The sequence below is a fragment of the Scyliorhinus canicula genome, chromosome 13 (genome assembly GCF_902713615.1).
Source record: "Scyliorhinus canicula chromosome 13, sScyCan1.1, whole genome shotgun sequence".
Classification (NCBI taxonomy): domain Eukaryota; kingdom Metazoa; phylum Chordata; class Chondrichthyes; order Carcharhiniformes; family Scyliorhinidae; genus Scyliorhinus; species Scyliorhinus canicula.
Genome location: NC_052158.1, coordinates 35642938 through 35664681, shown reverse-complemented (window position 1 = coordinate 35664681; position 21744 = coordinate 35642938). Strand labels below are relative to the sequence as shown.

General features: G+C 47.9%; 1 protein-coding gene across 2 annotated transcripts; it reads left to right on the top strand.

Moving 5' to 3' along the window:
- The first annotated feature begins 374 nt into the window (after nucleotides 1-374).
- On the top strand, nucleotides 375-20778 carry pigc (phosphatidylinositol glycan anchor biosynthesis, class C). 2 transcript variants are annotated; one of them, XM_038816202.1, is made up of 8 exons: nucleotides 375-565; nucleotides 3998-4067; nucleotides 7569-7723; nucleotides 10890-11002; nucleotides 12455-12510; nucleotides 17380-17488; nucleotides 18304-18470; nucleotides 19731-20778. In XM_038816202.1, exons 1-8 carry the CDS (start codon nucleotides 412-414, stop codon nucleotides 19792-19794), a joined length of 888 nt encoding a protein of 295 aa, XP_038672130.1. In that variant the 5' UTR covers nucleotides 375-411; the 3' UTR covers nucleotides 19795-20778. The 2 variants fall into 2 exon arrangements, with proteins under 2 accessions (XP_038672130.1, XP_038672131.1); XM_038816203.1 differs by having other exon boundaries at nucleotides 17380-17527.
- Nucleotides 20779-21744: the final 966 nt, after the last annotated feature.

The following is a 21744-nucleotide window of genomic DNA, read 5'->3' as shown; positions in this document are numbered from 1 at the left end:
AAACATCAAAGGTGGTGAAGACACCGCCCCACATTTATGCCAACATCAAAGATGGTGGGCGCAACTCTTAGCTTATCCGCCACCATAAAAGATGGCAAACACAATTTTCCTCCACGTATATGCCAGCATGAAAGATGGTGGCACAATTATTCCCTCTCAATCTGATTTTGCGCCAAAAAATGTTTCGTTTTACTTTTAAAAAGTAACGCGTTGTTTGGATGCACTTAGTGAAACTGTTCACTTAATCTCGTCCCTTAAATAATAGTTACTGCACTTCTACACTCTACACTCTGGCAGTTTCCATGGTGACGGCCCTCACTTCCGCCGGTCTGGTGTCACGCTGGGTTCCTTCCCTCCGGGGGACAGTTTCCGGTAATCGGGAGTTCCGGCCTCACTCGGCCCCCCGGCTGGATGAGAGCCGCTGTGGAGCCGCCGGCAGCCCCAGGCCTCGGGGCCTCGGAGAGTCGGTGCTGGCATCCCCGCTGGAAGAAGGTCCTGTACGAGCGGCAGCCTTTTCCGGATAACTTCGTGGATGGGAGTTTCCTGGAGGAACTGCGGAAAAACAGTGAGAAAGAGAGGAATTGACAGGAAAAGATGGAAAGTGAAAGAGAGGGGGACGGAGAGAGAAAGGTTAGAGAGGTGTGAAAGGAAGAAAGAGAGAGAGAGGAGAGAAAGAGGGAGAGGAGAGGAGAGAAAGAGGGAGAGGAAAGAAAGAAAGGAGAGGAGAGAAAGAAGGAAAGGGAGAGACAGGAGAGAAAGAGGGTAGGGGAGAAAGATTAGAGATAAGAAAGAAAGAGGGAGAGAGAAAAAAAAGAAAGGGAGATGAGAGAAAGAAGGAACGAGGGTGAGGAGAGAAAGAAGGAAAGGGGGAGAAGAGAGAAAGAAGGAAGGAGAAGAGAGAAATAAGGAGAAGGAAGGAAAGGGAGGGAGAGGAGACGAAGGAAAGGGAGGGAGACATGTCAAGGATCATAGGAACAGGAAGAGGACAATCAACCCCTTAAACCTGTTTGTCCAGTTGGCATGCCGAATCTGTATTTTAGCTCCATTTACTCACTTTGGTTCCGTATCCTTTAATACTCTGACTCAACAAAAAATTATCCAACCCTGTTATGAAATTGTCAACTTATCCCCTACGGTCTCTTTGTTTCATGTTCCTTTGTCACAACTCATTCTCCCTCCGCCCTTTCGTGAACACATTTCAGGGGTATGTCTCTGCATTTGACAGGAAACCTGGTGTGTCACTTGTACTTCATGTTGCGAGCAGAACCTTTTGCTATGTTGCTGCCTCGTTAATTCAATTTCCATGTAAACCCTGAGCAATATATATAGGAAATATATGTTAAATTCATCAGCTTAATGATACAGCTACAGGTCAGTCTTGTATGTTCATTCTCTTCAAACCCAGGCTGTGGGATGACTTGGCAAATTCGGTCACCCGTTTAGCCACCACGGCAAGACAGGGGGTTGGTCTGGGCTGCTCCCCACCTTTTATCTTGTATTCTGGTTCAATACAGTATGTAATCTTGTATCATTGAGATGAATAATGTGTGTTTTGCATTCTCCTGGGAATAATGTCGAGATGGAACTCACTTGGCACCTTGTACCATGGAGAAGGTGTGAGAGAAGATTTACCAGAATGGTCGCAGGGACTTAGTTAAGGTGGAGAGACTAGAGAAGCTGGAGTTAGGATCCATAGAATCCCTACCATTCAGGAGGCCATTAGGCCCATCGGGTTTGCACTGACCATAGGAAAGCGTACCCTACATAAGCCCACTCTCCAACAACCCTATAACCCCACCTAACCTTTGGACACTTAAGGGGCAATTTTAGCCACACCAATCCATCTAACATGCACATCTTTAATCTGTGGGAGGAAACCGGCGCATTCGGGGGAAACCCATTCAGACACGAGGAGAAGATGCAAATTCCACACAGACAGCGAGCCAAGGTCGGAATTGAACCCGGGTCCCTGGTGCTGTGACTCCTAAGAGTAGAGAAGGTTAAGGGGAGATTTAACGAGGGTAGCACGGCTGCCTCACGGCGCCGAGGTACCAAGTTCAATCCCGGCTAGGTCACTGTCCGTGTGGAGTTTCACATTCTCCCCGTGTTTGCGTGGGTTTCGCACCCACAACACAAAGATGTGCAGGGTAGGTGGATTGGCCACACTAAATTGCCCCTTAATTGGGAAAAAATTAATTGGTTAATCTAAATTTATTTTTAAAAAGGGAGATTTAATGGGGGTACTTGAAATCATAAAGAGGGTTTGGATGACGTAAGTACGGAGTAACTGCAGTGGTAGAACCGTCAGTAACCAGAGGGCACCAATTTTAAGCTGTTCTGAAGAAGAGGCATCCTCGACGCGAACCATTAACTCTCTTTCTCTCGCCACAGACACTGCCATACTTTTCTGCTTTGTATTTAAATTACAGATTTAAGCAAATTGGCAAAGAACTGGAGAGGAGAGGCAGCTTCAACAATAAATAGAAGCAGGATAGTGCTGGAAATACCTCAGCTGACAGCATCTGTGGCAAGAGAAACCAGAGTTAACGTTCCAAGTAGAATATGATTCTTCTACAGAGCTGGAGGGAGGGAGAAATGTGCTGAGTTGGGGAGGAATCACGAGAGGCAAGATCTGGGATAGGGTTGAGGGCAGCGAGATTAAATGGCAACGGTGCCATGGAGCTAAAGGCAAAGAGCGAGTGATAGTAGTTGTTCATGAAGGAACAAAGCACTGGCATGGTGTAGGTATTAATGGCAGAATAATGAACAGCTTTCTCCTAAAATTTTAACTGGATTAGAAGGGGGATGCAGAAAGGATGTTTCCAATGGTGGAGGTATCCAAACCAGGGGTCACTGTCTGAGGATATGGGGTGGAACGTTTATGACTGAGATGAGGAGACATTTCTTTTACCCAGAGGGTGGTCAGATTCTGGAATTCGCTTCCACAGAAACAGACCAAAACATTATGTTTTCAAGAAGCAGTTAAATACAGCATTTGGTGTAAAGATGATCAAAGGATATGGGGAGGGGGGGTGGGAAGGAAGACGGAATCGATTTTCATTGAATCCACAGAATCCCTACTGTGCAGAAGGAGCCTTTTTGTCCATTGAGTCTGCACCGACCCTCTAAAAGAGCACCATGCCTCGGCCCACTCTGCCACCCTATCCCCCATAATCCCACCTAACCTGCCAATCTTTGGACTTGAGGGGTAATTTATCATGACTAATCCACCTAACTCTTTGGACTGTGGGAGGAAACCGGAGCACCCAGAGGAAACCCACGCAGACACTGGGAGAAAGTGCAAACTCCACACGAACAGTGACCCAAGGCCAGAATCGAACCTGAGTTACTGCTCTGTGAGGCAGCAGCGCTCACCATTGTGCCACCTTGCCGCCCTATTAAGTTGGATGATCAGCCATGATCATAATGAAAGGCGGAGCAGGCTCGAAGGGCTGAATGGCCTCCACCTGCTTCTGTTATCTTATGTTTCATTGAAAGCAAAAATGTAAAAAATAGGATTTGGGCTGGCATGCAGAAAGTGAGGGGAGAAAAAACGAGCAGAATCAAAATGGTGGACAGAGTTCATGATCTGTAGCCATTGGCGTACTCGAATGTTGATTCTGGAAGACTGTCGGGCGCAGAGTCGAAAAGGTGAGGTGCTGTTTCCTCGAGCTTGTGGTGAACTTCAGTGGGACACTGCAGATGGCTGAGTACAGGAGTGTGAGGTGGGGAATTAAAAATGATCAGCAACCAGAAGCTCAGGTTCATCCTTGCGGACTGCAGCAACTTAAGTGTCGCCTTTCAGAAAGGAGACGATAAATACCTGGAGCGGAAAGGGGCCGGAATAATTGCAGTGCTGTGGGGAAAGAGCAGAGTGCTGCGGGAATTGTAGTTTGTTCAAAGGGCCGGCATTTGGCACGATGGGCAAAACAGCCTCTTTCTACACTTGAGTCTACGATCCCTCACCGCACATTTTGTTTCTCTCCCTCTGTCCCAGTTTATGTGCGGCAGTACCAGTTTTGGACGGTGGTGCGTGAATCTACTGTCGTCGCCCAGCAGCTATCCAGGTAAAAGAGGCTAGCCCTCGCTGCTTCCCGCTTCGGTCGTATTTCTCGAAATGCTGGATGCCGCAAACCTGAAATAAACCCAGGGAATGTCGGAAACGCTGCCTGCATCTGTGGAGAGAGAAAGGCAGGGTCAGCGTTTTGGGTTGATGGCCTTGGGGCTGGTTTAGCACAGTGGGCTAAACAGCTGGCTTGTAATGCAGAACAATGCCAGCAGCGCGGGTTCAATTCCCGTAGCGGCCTCCCCGAACAGGCGCCAGAATGTGGCGACTCGGGGCTTTTCACAGTAATTTCATTGAAGCCTACTTGTGACAATAAGTGATTATTATTGTTATTTCATCCGAATTGGGGAAACGTTTAGACTAGATCGTAGCATGTTTTGCACAACTACAGGCAAAGGAGGAAGTGTAGGGAAAAACAAAATGGAAGGTGGGGGGAGATTAAATGACAAAAGCGATGATGCTGCCAAAGCCAAAAAACGTGGTGATCAAAAGTCGATCGGTAGTATGGAGTCACTGACTGGGGTTGAAAAAAGACAAACGTCCTCAAAATCTTTCCTCTTGCTCTCATTGGGACAGATTCACCAGAATACCAAACTGTAAAGAGAACAACAATTTATACTACAAGGGAAGAGAGTGTAGATTGGTTGTCATGTGGACTCTGATTGTTGGAGGTGTTGCCATGGGAGATGCAGCAGTTAACTGATGGCTGACGATTGACACCCAAGCCTTTTTCCCAGTTTGAACCAGGCTAGGTTGAATCTGGGAAACAGGTTGACAGTGGCAGCAAGCAAAGAAACAAAATATGGGCCTAGAAGAGGTGTAAATGGCAACAGGAGAAACATCGCTGACAGATGGGGTTCAAAAAAAGAGAGCACCGAATGTCTGATGTGAAATTGTTGAATTCAGTGCAAGCCCAGGAGTCTCTGGAGCGAAAGCTGAGGTGCTCGTCCTGGAACCTATAGTGAGCCTCAGTGGAGCGATGTGGGAGCCCGAAGACAGAGTGGGAGCAGGAGGGATGGGTGGGCGGAATTGAAATAGGTCACAGGGTTGCGGACTGAACGGAGGTGTTCTGCAAAGGGGTCACCCAGTGGCAAGGAGACCATACTGGGCAGGGGAAGCTGTGCTAATATTGAAAGAAGTTTGAGTAGATCGCAGCTTCACCTGGAAGGACTGTTTGGGGCCCTTGGGCTGTGAGGACGGGGCAGGTAGAGGGGCGGTTGTTCCACCTCCTGCGATTGCATGGGAAGGGGACGGGCTGTCTAGGGGGTTGATTGAAGAGTGGACCGAGGGCCGGAGCGGAATACTGGAAGTGGAGGGGAAGATGGGTTTGAGGGTGATGGACAGGCTTGGCTTGTGTCTGCTGGTGTTTGGAAGAGTAACAGGTGATTTGATGGAACGGTTTAAGATTCTTGGGGGTATTGACAGAGTGAATGTAGAGAGGATGTTTCCTCTTGTGGGAGAATCTCAAACTTGGGGTCACTGTTTAAAGATAAGGGGTCGCTTGTTTGAGACAGTGATGAGGAGAATATGTTTAAAGATAAGGGGTCGCTTGTTTGAGACAGTGATGAGGAGAATATGTTTCTCAGAGTTCAGTCTCTGCAACTCTCTTCATCAAAAGTCAGTGGAAGCAGAATCTTTGAATATCTTTAAGGCAGAGCTGGATAGATTGTTGGTTAACACGGGGGTGAAAGGTTTTCAGGGGTCGGCAGGAATGTGGGTTTGAGGTGACAATAGATCCGCCATAATCTTATTGAATGGCGCAGCAGGCTCGAGGGGCAGAGTGGCCTACTTCTATTCCTAATTCAAACGTCACACTGGAGATGGCGAGAATGGCATTATTAAATATCGAGAATGGTGCAGTGAAATGTTGGACAGTGTTAACAGCTTGGTCAAAGAGTTAGGGTTAAAGCAGTGGTTCCCAACCTGTGGTCCGCAGGAGTACTGCAGGTGGCCCGTGGGAAAAAAATAATACATTTACGTGCACCTCTTGGTATCGTAATCGATGTAACAATGTAATTTGGTATTGTAATCGATGTAACAATCGCAATGTAATTTGCTTCAGAAGCATCCTTGTGTAATGTAATCCACAATGTTTTTGTGAGTGTGCAACACAAACGATTAGAAATTGTTGATTTCCAGCAGCACAGTGGCGTAGTGGTTAGCACTGCTTCCTCACGGCGCCGAGGACCCGGGTTCGAATCCCGCCTCTGGTTCACTGTCCACTTGGACTTTGCATATTCTCTCCATGTCTGCGTGGGCCTCACCCCCACAACCCAAAGATGTGCAGGGTAGGTGAATTAGCCACGCTAAATTGCCCCTTAATTGGAAAAATTTAACAAATAAAAAAAATCGTTAATATATAAGTTTGACTCCCGTTAGCTGTGTCAAAAATGTTCAAAAAACAACTTGTGTACGATATTTGGCACAAAAGCTTTTGATGACTAACTATAGTCTGCATCAAGGGAAAGGTTGGTTTAAATGGGTACCTCAATGGAGGAGAGAGAGGTGGAGAGGCCAAGAGGTTTAGGATGGGATGTTTGGGCATAGGCTCGGGAAGTTTGTTTAAAATTCTTTTACGGGATGAGGGTGTCGCTGGCTAGGCCAGCATTTATTGCCTATCCCTAATGGCCGCCTGAGAAGATGGTGGTGAGCTGCCTTCTTGAGCCGCTGCAATCCATGAGGTGTAGGTACACTCACTGTGCTGTTAGGGAGAGAGTTCCAGGATTTTGACCCAGCGACAGTGAATATACGGCCGATATATTTCCAAGTCGAATGATGAGTGGTTTGGAGGGGAACCTCCAGGTTGTGGTGTTCCTTGTGTCTGCTGCCCGTGTCCTTCTAGCTGGTAGCGGTCATGAGTTTCGAATGTGCTGCGTAAGGAGCCTTGGTACATTCCTGCAGTGCATCGTGCAGATGGTACACACGGCTGCTACTGTGTGTCGGCGGTGGAGCGAGTGAATGTTTGTGGAAGGGGTCTCAGTCAAGTTGGCTGCATTGTCCCGGATGGCGTGGAGCTTCCCAGCATCCCATCCACAAGCATTCACTCCCTCCTCCACTGCGCAAAGTGGCAGGCGTGTGTACCGTGTACAAGATGCACTGCAGGAACTCATCAAGTCTCCTTATGTAGCACCTTCCTAATCCATGACCACTACCGCCTAGAAGGCAGCAGATACTTTGGAGCCCCACCACCTGAAGGTTCCCCTTCCATGTCACACATCATCCTGAGTCGACACACTGTCGCTGGGTCAAAATCCTGGAACTCACTCCTGAAGAGTACTGTGAGTGTACGTTCACCTCACGGACTGTAGTGGTTCAAGAAGAGGGCTCACCAACACCTTCCCAAAGGGCAATTAGGGATGAGTAATAAATGCTGGCCCAGCCAATGGCACCCGTATCCCATGGTTAAATAATGCTCTGATTATCCCTGTTTGTGTGACCAGTAGGTGTGTCACTGTGTTCTCTCACTGTTCCACTGTTTTACTCTTCGCCCTTGCCTGCCCAGTGTGTGCGTATTTGTCATCCTGTGGTGGTACATGGACCAGGACCGTCTCTCTCCTCACCGGCTCTTCACGTATGGCCTCATCACCTCTCTCTTTGGCTACCTCATGTTCGACGCCATCGATTCGGGGGAAGGGCGGAATCATAGCGGCCGAACACGTGAGTGTGGACCCCCAATGCAACTGCTCCCTGTCTCAGTGAGAGGTTTGAGCACATGGTCCTGATTAGCAATACTGAGGGAACGTGGGTGGGGCGGGTGGGAAGGGGGGGGGCGAGAGAGACCTTTTAAGGCACAGCTAGATAGATTCTTGATCAACAAGGGGGTGAAAGGTTATCGGGGCGTCGGCAGGAATGTGGAGTTGGGGTTACAATCTGAATAGCCAAGATCTTATTGAATGGAGCAGCAGGCTTGAGGGGCCGAGTGGCCTAATTCCTGCTCCTAATTCGTATGTTCGTGTGTATGCAAGAGCCAGGGAGCTGTCCCTGCTAGCCATTGTTTATCTCTCAATAGCTTAAAAACAGATGATGGGGTCATTAACGGTGGCAGGGTTGTCAGGGGAGAGGTGGGGACCATTAAGAACCGAAACGGAGAATCGTTGATGGAGGCCCAAGGTGCTCAGTAAGAAGTAGAAAAAGAAAATGTTGGGAAAACCTACCGGGTCTGGCAGCATCTGCAGAGAGAGTAACAGAGTTGACAGGAGGAAGGTGAGGGGTGAACCTGGTAAATACGGGTCAATTCCTTTACATTGGGTTGGGGTGGAGGAACCTTTTGAATTATTCTTCCGTGGGATGTGGGCACACTGGCAAAGCCAGCATTTGTTGCCTGGCCCTCATGGCTCTTGAACATAGTTGCTTACTTGGCCGTTTCAGAAGGACATCCACATTGCTGTGGGTCTGGAGTGGCATGTAAGTCAGACTGGGTAAGGATGGCAGATATTCCTCCCTAAAGGGATATTGTAAGTAGTCTGACAACACCAGGTTAAAGCCCAACAGGTTTGATTCAGATCACTAGCTTTCGGAGCACTGCTCCTTCCTCAGGGATATTGGTGAAGCAGATGAGGTTTTTACAACGACCAATGATAGTTTGATGGTCACCGTTGCTGAGACTGGCTTTTAAATTCCAGGTTTTAAACAACTGAATTTAAATTCCATCAGCTGCTGTGGTGGGATTTGAACCCCTGTTTTGCCAGAGCATTAAGCCTGCGCCTCTGGTTTAGCACAGGGCTAAATAGCTGGCTTTGAAAGCAGACCAAGGCAGGCCAGCAGCACGGTTCAATTCCCGTACCAGCCTCTCCGAACAGGCTTCAGAATGTGGAGACTAGGGGCTTTTCATAGTGACTTCATTTGAAGCCAACTTGTGACGATAAGCTATTTTCATTTCATTTCATGACTAACAATACAGAAAATGTTGGATAAACTCAGCAGGTCTGGCGGCATCTGTGAAGAGAGACACAGAGTTAATGTTTCAGGTCCGCCTGATTCTTCAGAGCTAAAGAGTTGGGAGAAATGTAATGGATTTTATACTGTTTAAGAGGGTGGTTATAGGTCACGCGACAGAGAAAGCGTTAACGGCAGGCGAAAGTGCTAATAGTGGCAGAGAAGTAAGATATCAGAATGTATAAACGGGAGAACAAAGGTCATTGCTAGCGAAACTAAAGAACAAGTGACAGACAGCCCTGTGGACAAGGGTTTTTTTTGCTTCGGGACAAAAATTGTTTTGGATTTTTAAAAAAATCCAAATTTAAAAAAAAAGCTGGAGGCGAAAGGTCGCAGTCTAAAGTTGTTGAACTCGATGTTGTGTCCCGAACTTGATGTTGTGTCTCGAGGGCTGTAACGTGCCTAATCGGAAGATATCCAGCAACCAGAATGTTCTGCTTTTTATCCTTGGAAACACTAGGTCATTGACATTACCATTCCACTCCCATCTCCTCCAGTGATTGACAAGCAATAATACAGATAAAACAGACAACCGCTTGGATGGACCAGCGTAGACTGATTAAAGAAAGCTGGCACGGATTTGGCAGGGGAGAGTCTTTTCTGTTTCGAGGAGCTTGATTGGTGAGGTAGCAGAGAGGATGAGTGGTGATGGCAGTCAATGTTGTCTGGATAGATTTTTAAAAGGTGCGATTAACATGCCGCATACTACGCTTTTACCCAATTTGAACCCCATGGGGATTGAAGTAGCAGCAAGAGTACATAATTGACCAAGGGATAAGAAATGGGAGAGTTGTGAGGGGGAGGTTTTCAGTGGAGCTCCACAAAGTTCAACACCAGGAACACTGCAGCTTTTCACATGTATTAACAACACCGAGTTGCTATGGCAGCGTGCACTTTTACATGTACCTTGTAGTCTGGAGCTGAGGCTTCAGCGTTGTTTCCCATCACATTGGCTGACCAGGAATCTCTCCCGCTCTTACCGTCCACCATTGAAATGCGGTTTGTAAGGGTTTTGCAGGTCGACGCTCGACCTGTTTTGACTGCGTTATGAACGATCCTTTCTGGCCATCAAGCACCGGGGTGGGAATCGAACCTGGAGCTTTGGGCTTGGAGCTGAGGCCATCAGGACCTCCCCTAACAACTCGGATGTGGAGGTGGAGGGGTGATAAATGTCAAAATTTGCAAGTGCCATAAACAACGAGGAAGACAAAAATAAAGGACAAGGTGGAATTCAACCCAGAAAAGTGTGAAGTGACCCTTTTGATTGAGCGATTGAAGAGGGACAAATGAAATGCTGGAGTAAGAGCAGAGAGATCCGGCTGTGCTTGTGCAAAGAGGTCTGAAAGTGGCAGGGCCTCTAAACAAAGCGCTTAATAAATCCTGTGGCATCCTTGGCTTTATAACACCTTGTGTTTAAAAAAAAATATTATAATACATTCTTCTGGCACTGTGAAAATGGTGATGTAGGTTCTCAGATGTCATTATGTGTATGAATTGTTCCAGGTCTGGTACCGTCTTGGACAGGGCTCAGCTAGACTCTTTAAGCCTGTAAACTGAAAGGGAAATACTCTGGATCCTGGAAATCAGAAAATACCGGGAGCACTCAGCAGGTCCGGCAGCATCTGCAAAGAGAGCCATGGAGTTAGCATTTCGAGTCCAAAAGAGTCTTCTTCAGAGCACCGAAGAAGAGTCACGCGGACTGGAAACGTTAACTCTTGTTCTCTCTCCGCGGATATTGCCGGACCTGCTGACTGCTCCCGGCATTTTCTGATTTCACTTTTATGTTGAATCCTCAACTCATTGTTTAAAGCACAGTGCGTTTGTGTTTGTTTGCACGTGATTATGCTGTGGTATTAACCGCTAACCGTCCCAACCTCATCTCTTACAGGGTGGGCTGACCTAAAGAGCACTGTCGTCTTTGTGGCGTTTACGTACGGATTTTCCCCAGTTCTGAAAACACTGACCGAATCCATCAGCACCGATACAATCTATGCCATGTCTGTAAGTGGCCACTCTGCAGTTTATCCCAGCAGTCAAACACAGACAAGGGCTGTGGGTGCTTATCTTGACCTCTCTCTTTTTAATAAACATCTACTTTTCCCTCTTCTGGCTCTTAACTTTAAAATGCTCATCCTTGCTCACTGCCAATCTGTGTCAACTCTCCCAGTTCCACAACCTTCCCAAAGCAAGGATAGCTGTTATTCCCTATTACGATCCCGGACCAGACCCCAACAGTGGCTAGGATACTGGACAGAAACCCCAATATTTTATTTATTTTTGTAAGACTGTGAGGAAAGGATGCTTTGCTCCAGGAGTGATTTCACGTACAAATAGGGATATGGTAAATTAAAACAAACTTTATTACTAACACAGTTTTACTAATTTTAACAGCTTAAATACAGATAGCTTTCAATTACCAGTTAAGCGATGTTTATCAATACAATGACACAATAACCCTTAACTGCTATCTTTATCTCCACTCAAACAACACCCATCCCAGATCAAAATCCATTTTTAAATATAGTTTACAGACACCATAAGACATCCGAGCAAATTGGGCCATTCGGCCCATCGAGTCTGCTCCGTCATTCAGTCATGACTGGTATGTTTCTCATCCCCATTCTCCTGCCTTCTCGCCATAACCCCTGATCTCCTTAAATATTAATGGGTGATATAATGGAGTTACTGAAGAGCTTTGGCTCTTTTTTGGGTTGCAAGTTGAATCTGGGAAAGAGCCCACTGGGAGGGAAGCCAAATCGGAGGTGCTTCCCTTTCACCTTACCAGATCAAGCTGCAGGTATCTGGGTGTCTTGAGTGGCCTGGCACTGAGCCCAGCTCCATAAATCAAATTATGCCAGTCTGGTGAGTAAGGTAAAGTCTGATCTGCAAAAGTGGGACAACCATCCCCTGTCCTTGGCGGGCAGGGTCCAGTCAATCACAATGAATATTCATCCACAGTTTTTGTTTCTGTTTCTGTTTCAATGTCTTCGTTTCTTAATTTGTAAATCTTTTGGGAGGGTTAATAAGTTGATGGCAGCTTTTTTATGGGTGGGTAAGAATTCATATGACAGTTTTCCAGAGAGACGGACAATCGGGAATGGCATTGCCTATTTTACTTTTTTGTTACTTGGTGGTCAACGTGCAAGTGAGGCTGGGTTGGTGTATTGGTCCAGAGGCTGCTTGGGTGCAGGTTGAGGCGGGGTCATGTAGAAGGATCTGGTTTGGGATACACTGGTGACGGCTTCGCTCCCGTTTTTGCCGACAAAATATTTTATCGGAATACTTGCTGTAAAGGGATGTCTTGGACACTGCACTTATTAGAGAGAGTGGTCTTTCAGGAAAAAGCGTGCATATTCTTGCCTGTGTGAAACTACTGTTTAATCTGTCAGCCTTTTAAGAAATAATCTGATTGATCCAAATCTTGAGTAACGCCAAGGCTCTCTTGTTCTGCAGGTCTTCATGCTGTTGGGTCACCTGATATTCTTTGACTATGGAGCCACTGCAGCGATGTAAGTTCTGGATAGGCAGGTTTTGCACTGTGTGACTGGAAATTAGTCCTCCGTGCCCACAATGTGCAAGGGTCACATGCAATATGGATCAGGGGGTCAGCAATCTGAATGTAAAAAAAGAGAGCAGGAGTCGGCTTTGAGCCCGCTCCACCATTCATCGAGACCCTGATCTTCCACTTCAGCACCATTTTCCTGCACTATCCCCATATCCCCTTGATGCGTGTAATGTGTTCTAAGCCTTTGATCTTAGTCTTGCACGTGCTCGATGACTGAGCCTCCGCAGTGCTCTGGGGCAGAGAAATCCAAAGATTCACCACCCTCTCAGTGAAGAAATTCCTCGTCGCCTCAGTCCTAAATGACCGACATCTTATTCTGAGATTGCGTCTCCTGGTTCTGGACGGCCTCCCGCTCCAGCCAGGGGAAACATCCTTCCTGCATCTACCCTATCGAGCTCTGTAAGAACTTTGTCTGTTTGAATGAGATCACCTCTCGTTCTTCTTTCCTTGGGTAGGGGAACCAAAATTGCAGACACTACTCCAGATGCGGTCTCACCAAGACCCAGTATAACTGCAGAGCCCTTCCTGAAGAAAAATACCTAAAATAAGAGCTATCGGGAGCTACAGGATGAAAATTCAGCATTTCTAAACCAAAAACATGGCAAATTACCAAGTGACTCTGGTAGAAATAAAACACAATGTAGAGAATATGTATCATTAGAGGTGGCATGGTAGCACAGTGGTTAGCACTGTTGCTTCACAGCGCCAGGGTCCAAGGTTCAATTCTCGGCTTGAGTCACTGTCTGAGGAATCTGCACGTTCTCCCTGTGTCTGTGTGGGTTTCCTCCGGTTTCCTCCCACAAGTCCCGAAAGGCGTGCTGTTAGGTGAATTGGACATTCTGAATTCTCTCTCAGTGGACCAGAACAGGGGCCAGAGTGTGGCAACTAGGGGATTTTTACAGTAACTTCATTGCAGTGTTAATGTAAGCCTACTTGTGACAATAGTAAAGATTATTATGATTGTTAATCGATTTAAAATGTAGTGTCAAAAACTCTGAATTAACACTTTCTTTTTACATAGAACATAGAACGATACAGCGCAGTACAGGCCCTTCGGCCCACGATGTTGCACCGACATGGGAAGTCAACAACTAAAGGCCATCTAACCTACACTATGCCATTATCATCCATATGCTTATCCAATAAACTTTTAAATGCCCTCAATGTTGGCGAGTTCACTACTGTTGCAGGTAGGGCATTCCACGGCCTCACCACTCTTTGCGTAAAAAACCTACCTCTGAGCTCTGTCCTATATCTATTACCCCTCAATTTAAGGCTATGTCCCCTCGTGCTAGCCACCTCCATCCGCCGGAGAAGGCTCTCACTGTCCACCCTATCTAACCCTCCGATCATTTTGTATGCCTCTATTAAGTCACCTCTTAACCTTCTTCTCTCTAACGAAAACAACCTCAAGTCCATCAGCCTTTCCTCATAAGATTTTCCCTCCATACCAGGCAACATCCTGGTAAATCTCCTCTGCACCCGTTCCAAAGCTTCCACGTCCTTCCTATAATGAGGCGACCAGAACTGTACGCAATACTCCAAATGCGGCCGTACCAGAGTTTTGTACAGCTGCAACATGACCTCATGGCTCTGGAACTCAATCCCTCTACCAATAAAGGCCAACACACCATAGGCCTTCTTCTCAACCCTATCAACCTGGGTGGCAACTTTCAGGGATCTATGTACATGGACACCGAGATCCCTCTGCTCATCCACACTACCAAGAATTTTACCATTAGCCAAATATTCCGCATTCCTGTTATTCTTTCCAAAGTGAATCACCTCACACTTCTCTACATTAAACTCCATTTGCCACCTCTCAGCCCAACTCTGCAGCTTATCTATGTCCCTCTGTAACCTGCAACATCCTTCCACACTGTCTACAACTCCACCGACTTTAGTGTCGTCTGCAAATTTACTCACCCAACCTTCTGTGCCCTTCTCTAGGTCATTTATAAAAATGATTACATTTGAACTATAACATTGAGTCGGAAGCTTTTTGTCTTCCCCTCATTAGAAAAATCTGAAAAATACAGCTGAAAAATTATGGAACACCTGCAGTGCAGAAGGAGGCCATTCAGCCCATCAAATCTGCACCAACCCTCTGAAAGAGCACCCTACCTCGATCTACTTCCGTACCCTCTCCCGTAAGTCCACCTGACCTGCACATCTTTGGATGGGGAAATTTACCATGGTCAATCCACTTAACCTGCATAATCAGAGTCCACTTGCCAAGCAATCAGTACTCTCCACAATATGAAGTTTTTGTCTCCCCTGACAAGGTGGCTCAGTGGCACAGTGGTTAGCACTGCTGTCTGACAGCCCCAGGGATCAGGATCCAATTCCGACCTTGGGTGACTGTGTGGAGTTTGTACTTTCTGCCCATATCTGCGTGGATTTCCTCTGGGTGCTCAGGTTTCCTCCCTCAGTCCAAAGACGTACAGGTGGTAGCGTGTGGAGTTTTGAAAAAACGAAATTCGCTTATTGTCACGAGTAGGCTTCAAATGAAGTTACTGTGAAAAGCCCCTAGTCGCGCCTGTTCGGGGAGGCTGTTACAGGAATCGGACCGTGCTGCTGGCCTGCTTTCAAAGCCAGCGATTTAGCCCTGTGCTAAACAGCCTCTTTGAGAATAATATTACAGTTGGTGCTGACCTTTCAATTATCTGCCAAGCATTGTTTGAAAATTTAAACCAGGCAGGTTGACTCTGATTGGTCAAGGCACTGCCCTGAAGAATGAACCAGCAAATGGCAGTCACTTTGTTTGGCTGAAACTGGTGCAATGTGTATACGCGTATTGCTCCCTGTTATTTGTCTGAAAAGAACAGGGCCCCGTGTATTAACATATGCAGCTTCTTGCACACGCAAATGCACCACACGACAAGCCTGACTGACCATCTTGTTAGTGGTAGCCTTTTGATTCCCAGCGACACTCCAGTCTGTGCACCGAATGACTGTAATTTTGTTGGTAAAGTCATCTTTGAAACAAAGCTTAACTTCAGATGCCTTGACTTCGAAAATAGTTTCCAATAGCTCATTCTTCCCAGATATATTCAAAACAATGGTCACAACCATAAAACCTGTTCTTCAAACCAAAGGCGTCTTCTATAATCATGGCGTGTCTACGCCAGTCAAACAGGCTCAGTTAGAGCATGATGTTGTTCGTGAAAATATTCATTGAAATCATGAAGTGCAGCAGAATGATTCCCTTTTCTCCCCCACAAGAAAACTCAGTTCTTCCTTTTCTTGACTTGATCGGTTTTCTTTCGGCTTCTTGCATGTTAATGTGATCCAACTGGGAAAGTTAGAAGCAGCAATCGAGATGTGCACACAGCCTCAGAGTCTCAATTGCTGACACCTGGTCTAGGTACTGATTGTTGAACAAGTGTATTTCAGATGAGAAATTATCCGACTTTCATGACGATCCCTAATAACGGGAGATTTATCCAGGACCTGTCATAGAATATAAGAACATGAGAACTCGGAGCAAGAATCGGCAGTGTAGCCCTTCGAGTCTCTCCGCCATTCAATACAGTCATGGCTGATCTCACATCTGCCTCATCTCCACCTTCCTGTCCGTTCCCATAACCCTTCATCCTGCTGCTAATTAAAAATCTATCTTATCTCCTGAAATTTGTTTAGTGTTCCGGCATCCACTGTACTCTGGGGTACAAAATGCACAGATTCACAACCCTTTGAGCGAAATAATTCTGTAAATTCTGGCTTCTCATTCTTGAATACCCAACAAGGGGAAACATCTGCTCTACGTCGACCCGGTCAATTCCCTTTAGCATCTTAAATACACCAATTAGATCTCCTATCATTATTTTAAACTCCAGCGAGTACAGGCCTAAACTACTGAATCTCTCTTCATAAGACATCATCTCTGGAATCAATCCAGTGAATCTCCTCTGAACCGCCTCTAATGCAGTTACGTCCTTCTTCAAGTAAGGGGACTAAAATTGCGCAGTCCACCATATGCAGTCTGGCCAATGCTCTGTACAGTTGTAAAAACACTTGCTACTTTTATACTCTATTCCATTAGTAATGAATGGCAAAATTGCATTTGCCTTCCATTGTATTCGCTGTACCCGCACGCGATCTTTCCATGCCTGCAGGTCCGCCCAGGACAGCGTCTTGATAGTCTTCCTGACTGCACAAAGTGGATTCCATTCCCCCCCTCAGTGGTGACATTTGTCATTTTGGACAGTAGAACGAAGAGAAGAATTGGGGGGAGGTGGTGAATGACTAAAAGTGGGTTGGTGCTCCTTCAGTCACCTGTTCTTGGGATGTGGGTGTCGCTGGCAAGGGCAGCAGTTATTGTGCCTCCCAGGTTGTCCCTTGAGGATATGGCGGTTGAGCACAATGGTGTAAGCAGCCTTAAGAGGGTTCAGTGTTTCTCGCTTAAGAGCAGTTAACCTGGTCATTATCGCAGTGCTGCTACTGGGATCTTGCTATGTGCCAATTGGTAGCCACCTCTCCTGCCTTGCAACCGTGACCTTGTTTAAAAAAAAAAAATATATATATCAACTTTATTGGGCGGTAAAGTGAATTGGGTCATCCTGAGGTGGCTCAGGATGCAAGCCTTTCTGACTGACGTGGAGTGCGGGTGGGGTTTGAGTGTCACGGCCAGCTGGAACTCTTGAAACTGGAGGCAATTTCTTTGAGGAAGAGACTGGGGCAACGTTTAAGTTAGCTTCTGTTTCCATCAAATGGTTTGGTGATTGTTTTGGCTGGACCGGCTTCCTCCTAGCTCTTCCCCACCCTCTGTTCCCTGATAATTTTATCACATTCTCTCTCTTTCTCCTTGCAGCGTCTCGAGCACACTGTCGTTGAATATGGCCATTTTTGCCTCGGTGTGTCTGGCCTCGCGACTTCCCAGCTCACTCCACGCCTTTGCAACCCTCTCTCTGGCCATCGAGGTATTTGCCCTCTGGCCCATGTTCCAGAAGAAGCTAAAGGTGCTGTTGTAACTGCGCGTGAGCGGGGGGGGGGGGGGGGGGGGGGAGAGATAGGGTTGGTGAGTAGCATGTGAAGGATAGGTCGGTAAGGAGGTGATAATTTGTGGTGAGTGAGGAGAGATGGTTGCAGGGGAGGCCAGAGGGTTGCAAGGTCGGGGGGGGATGGACTTTGGGGTGGTGGTGGTGGTAGATGGGGAGAGGCAGGAGATGGGGAGGGCTACAGAGCAAGAGACAGTTCCCCACTCACCACCATCTTGTCCGTCAACTACCCTATCTGCGGTCAATAGACAGTGCCCGACAGCTGGCTCAGCCGGGCAGGAGTGAAGCTCTCTGCCGGTGAGTCCTCGTCACTAAAATGGGGGACAATCGAGGCCAGGTTAAGGAGAGTACAGATATCTCCTCCGAAGGTTATGGGTTAGGAGGAGATTACAGTGGTAGGGAAGGACAAGATGGTGGAGAGATTTAAAGATGGGGATGAGATATGTATAACCAAGGCATTGGCAGACAGGGAGCCAGCGTAGGTCTGCGAGCATGGACTTGGTGGGAGTGAGGAAAGGAGCAGCGGAGTTTTGGATGGACCCAGTGGGCAATGTGAGATGGCATCATGTAAATTTGCTGCTGTGATTTTCTGTGTCCTTGCCCCTCCCCACCCAATCCTGCCATCAAGGTCAAGCACTGAGTCATATGACGATGTCTGGTATAGGTGGGCAGGGACATTGTGTTGATGTGCCAGTTCTTGGCGGCTTTAAGGATCTCTTCTCTCTCATGTCTTTCAGGCGATCACTCCTCGCTGCTACTTGGCTGTTAGTGTCGTCTTCACACTCACCACTGTGCTAGGTGTACTGACGGTTTCTCTCACGGGGGCTGTGCTCTTTGCCCTGCTGCTGTTGGCAGTGGCCTTCCTGTGTCCTCACTACCTCATCAAGTTACAGTCCTCGAAAGAGTAAGTCTCTCTGACAAGTGCGAGTGGGCTTCCCTCCGGCCAACTACTCCCCAATACATTCACCAAAAGGCAAAAGGTCACATGCTGGTGGTGTCCAGTTCGGGAAGGGAGAGCGGTCTCCAGATGACACCGATGGTGTCGGGAGCAGCACTTTTGCTTCCAGGTTACGAGGTCATGGGTTTGGACCCCAAAAGAGAAAGAGAGATATTCTGAAAATCCACTACATAGGGATTGTTGCATTGTCATAGGGTCAGTACTGAGGGAGTGCTGCACTGTCAGAGGGTCAGTACTGAGGGAGTGCTGCACTGTCATAGGGTCAGTACTGAGGCAATGCTGCACTGTCATAGGTCAGTACTGAGGGACTGCTGCACTGTCATAGGGTCAGTATGAGGGAGTGCTGCACTGTCAGAGGGTTAGTACTGAGGGAGTACTGCACTGTCAGAGGGTCAGTATGAGGGAGAACTGCACTGTCAGAGGGTCAGTACTGAGGGAGAACTGCACTGTCAGAGGGTCAGTATGAGGGAGTGCTGCACTGTCAGAGGGTCAGTATGAGGGAGTGCTGCACTGTCAGAGGGTCAGTACTGAGGGAGTGCTGCACTGTCAGAGGGTCAGTACTGAGGGAGTGCTGCACTGTCAGGGTCAGTATGAGGGAGTGCTGCTGCACTGTCAGAGGGTCAGTACTGAGGGAGTGCTGCACTGTCAGAGGGTCAGTACTGAGGGAGTGTTGCACTGTCATAGGGTCAGTATGACGGAGTGCTGCACTGTCAGAGGGTCAGTATGACGGAGTGCTGCACTGTCAGAGGGTCAGTACTGAGGGAGTTCTGCACTGTCAGAGGGTCAGTACTGAGGGAGTTCTGCACTGTCAGAGGGTGAGTACTGAGGGAGCGCTGTACTGTCAGAGGGTCAGTATTGAGGGAGTTCTGCACTGTCAGAGGGACTGTACTGAGGGAGTGCTGCACTGCCAGACGGTCAGTACTGAGGGAGTGCTGCACTGTCAGAGGGTGAGTACTGAGGGAGCGCTGCACTGTCAGAGGGACTGTACTGGGGGAGTGCTGCACTGTCAGAGGGTCAGTACTGAGGGAGTGGCGCATTGTGTTGGAGGTTGGTGGGGAGCAGAGTAGTCATTGTCCTACATGTTGAGGCCCTCTCCCCTTGGTCTCTAGGCTTCACTGTTGCGGGACGCACAAAGGGCAGGGACCACTTTGTCAGGCTGATTCAGTACGCGAGGCCTAACCCATATCTTCCTCTTTCTGCCTCCAGCAACATCCACGGCCCCTGGGACGAGGCGGAAATCAAGGAAGATCTGTCCAGGTTTCTGGGCTAACAGTGTGCCAGCAGCAAGGTGAGAGGCCAGAGGTGGAATACGATAGGGCAGGAACCCTCTGGTATCGATGCCTGACAGTGCCTCCTTCATTCACATCTCTGTCAGATTGTGAGAATCTTCTGGGACGATGTGTTATGCAGATGGCGCGAGCCCCACCAACCCCCTCTTGGCAGCACCATGCGGAGGTGCAACGAGGATGGCGATGGAGCGACTGATGTGACTGGCGATAAGGGCAGCAATGGAGCTACTCATGTCAAGCTGCCATCCTGAAGGACCTGAATCCAGAATGGCATCCACTCCAACCTGTGACTCTATCAATGAGCAGCCGACGCCAGCGTCAAATTCTCCGAATAGTTTTCCCCTTTTGGCTCAGCTGTGAGTCCCTTAGATCTGCCTCCCAACCCTCCCCTCCCCAGGATTGACATCCACTGATGCCAAGTTCCGATTCGGCGACTCGGGAGATCACCTATTGGACCCCGACCAGAACTAGATTGGGTGCCAAGTCCCTCTTTGCCCCACTTCCCTCATCGAATATATTTCCACCCTTTCTGAACTCCCCCCTCCCTACCCTTTCTCAACCCCCCCCCCCCCCCATCCCTGTTGGTAGAGGACAAGGGGGGTGCAAATCAGGCACATTACCCCTCTGCCCTGCATGGCATCAAGTGCCCACTGGCATCGGACGCTTGGTTGCTCTGGCTTGGTGCTGGACCTAGTCCCTTCTGGCTGTGTCCACTGCCACTCCAGAGCAGCGGGGGTGCAACCACGGGATCTATCCAACTTACTCGCGAATGCTGGCAGTGCTTAATAACCAGAGCTGCCCAGATTGAGTCAATAGCACAGCAACAGGGCCCTCGGACTGACGGCTCTTCACAAGATACCTCTGGCCCCTCTTTATCTTACCTCATTAATATATCACCTCTGTTACTTTCCTCCTCATTCGGTTAGGGTCTCAAATGCATTGACCTCTTGCTCAATCACTCCCCCCCCACTCTCTAGGTAAAGAATTCCCAATTGCATTTTTCTTTTTCAACACCCTGTTGGATTAGTGACATTAAAAATATTTGTGACCTAGTTTTTAGTTTTCCCCTGCACCCCCACAACGCCACAAATAAAAACATCTCCATCCTACCCAATGCCTTGATAATTATAATTCTGGTTCCCTGTGCTCCCTCGGCCGTTTAGAGAGTAAATTTTCCCAGCCTGTTTGGCCTTCCCCGTTGGGCACAATTTAGGTTAACAGGCTTTGCAAGCTATTATCAACATTACAGAAAGGTTGAAACGACAAACCCTCTTGCACAAAACCCTGGGGAGACAGCAGCTGGGTCTGGATACCTACATCTCTGCTGTGTTGTAGACATTTCGAGGAAGCGGTGGCAGTCCCGGGGTACGCCTGTGCGTGGTGGCCCACTGGCACTCGCCACCTAACCCAGGATAAGATGAGGATACTGCAATCAGTCCATCTAAACCAGGAGGGCTGCAGTCAGCGGAGGCTGCTTTGTACTGACAGACACTCCTGACTAATAATTAAAGAGTTTCATAGAAGCTTTGTTGGCAGGCTGTCATCTCTTTGGGTGTTCCTCATTCACAAGACTCAGCATGAGGTAGATGGACCAATTATTCTCACTCATGTTCACTGTTCCAGCCCACTGCGCCTTATAATCTGCGGCCAAGTTACTGTTATTTATCTCTGAGTAGGTGGATTCTGTTGCACAATTTGCTTAATTACAGGTGGATTCTGTTGCACAATTTGCTTAATTACTGTGACAAGTAAGAGTGGAGCAGGATTTATTTTTTTAAATTCCCAAGACATGGGCATCGCTGACGACAGCATTCGTTGCCCATCCCTAATTGTCCCCTGAGAAGGTGGTGGTGAGCTGCCTTCTTGAACCGCTGCAGGCCCTATGGTGTAGGTATACCCATTGTGCTGCTGGGAGGGAATTCCAGGATTTT

What these genes read in the sequence shown, in the direction of transcription:
- pigc (XM_038816203.1), top strand. Translation starts at nt 412, where the DNA reads ATGAGAGCCGCTGTGGAGCCGCCGGCAGCCCCAGGCCTCGGGGCCTCG. An exon ending in GTCGCCCAGCAGCTATCCAG is followed by an intron (nt 4,068 to 7,568) that starts GTAAAAGAGGCT and finishes TTGCCTGCCCAG; the next exon opens with TGTGTGCGTATTTGTCATCC. An exon ending in TGTTCCAGAAGAAGCTAAAG is followed by an intron (nt 17,528 to 18,303) that starts GTGCTGTTGTAA and finishes CATGTCTTTCAG; the next exon opens with GCGATCACTCCTCGCTGCTA.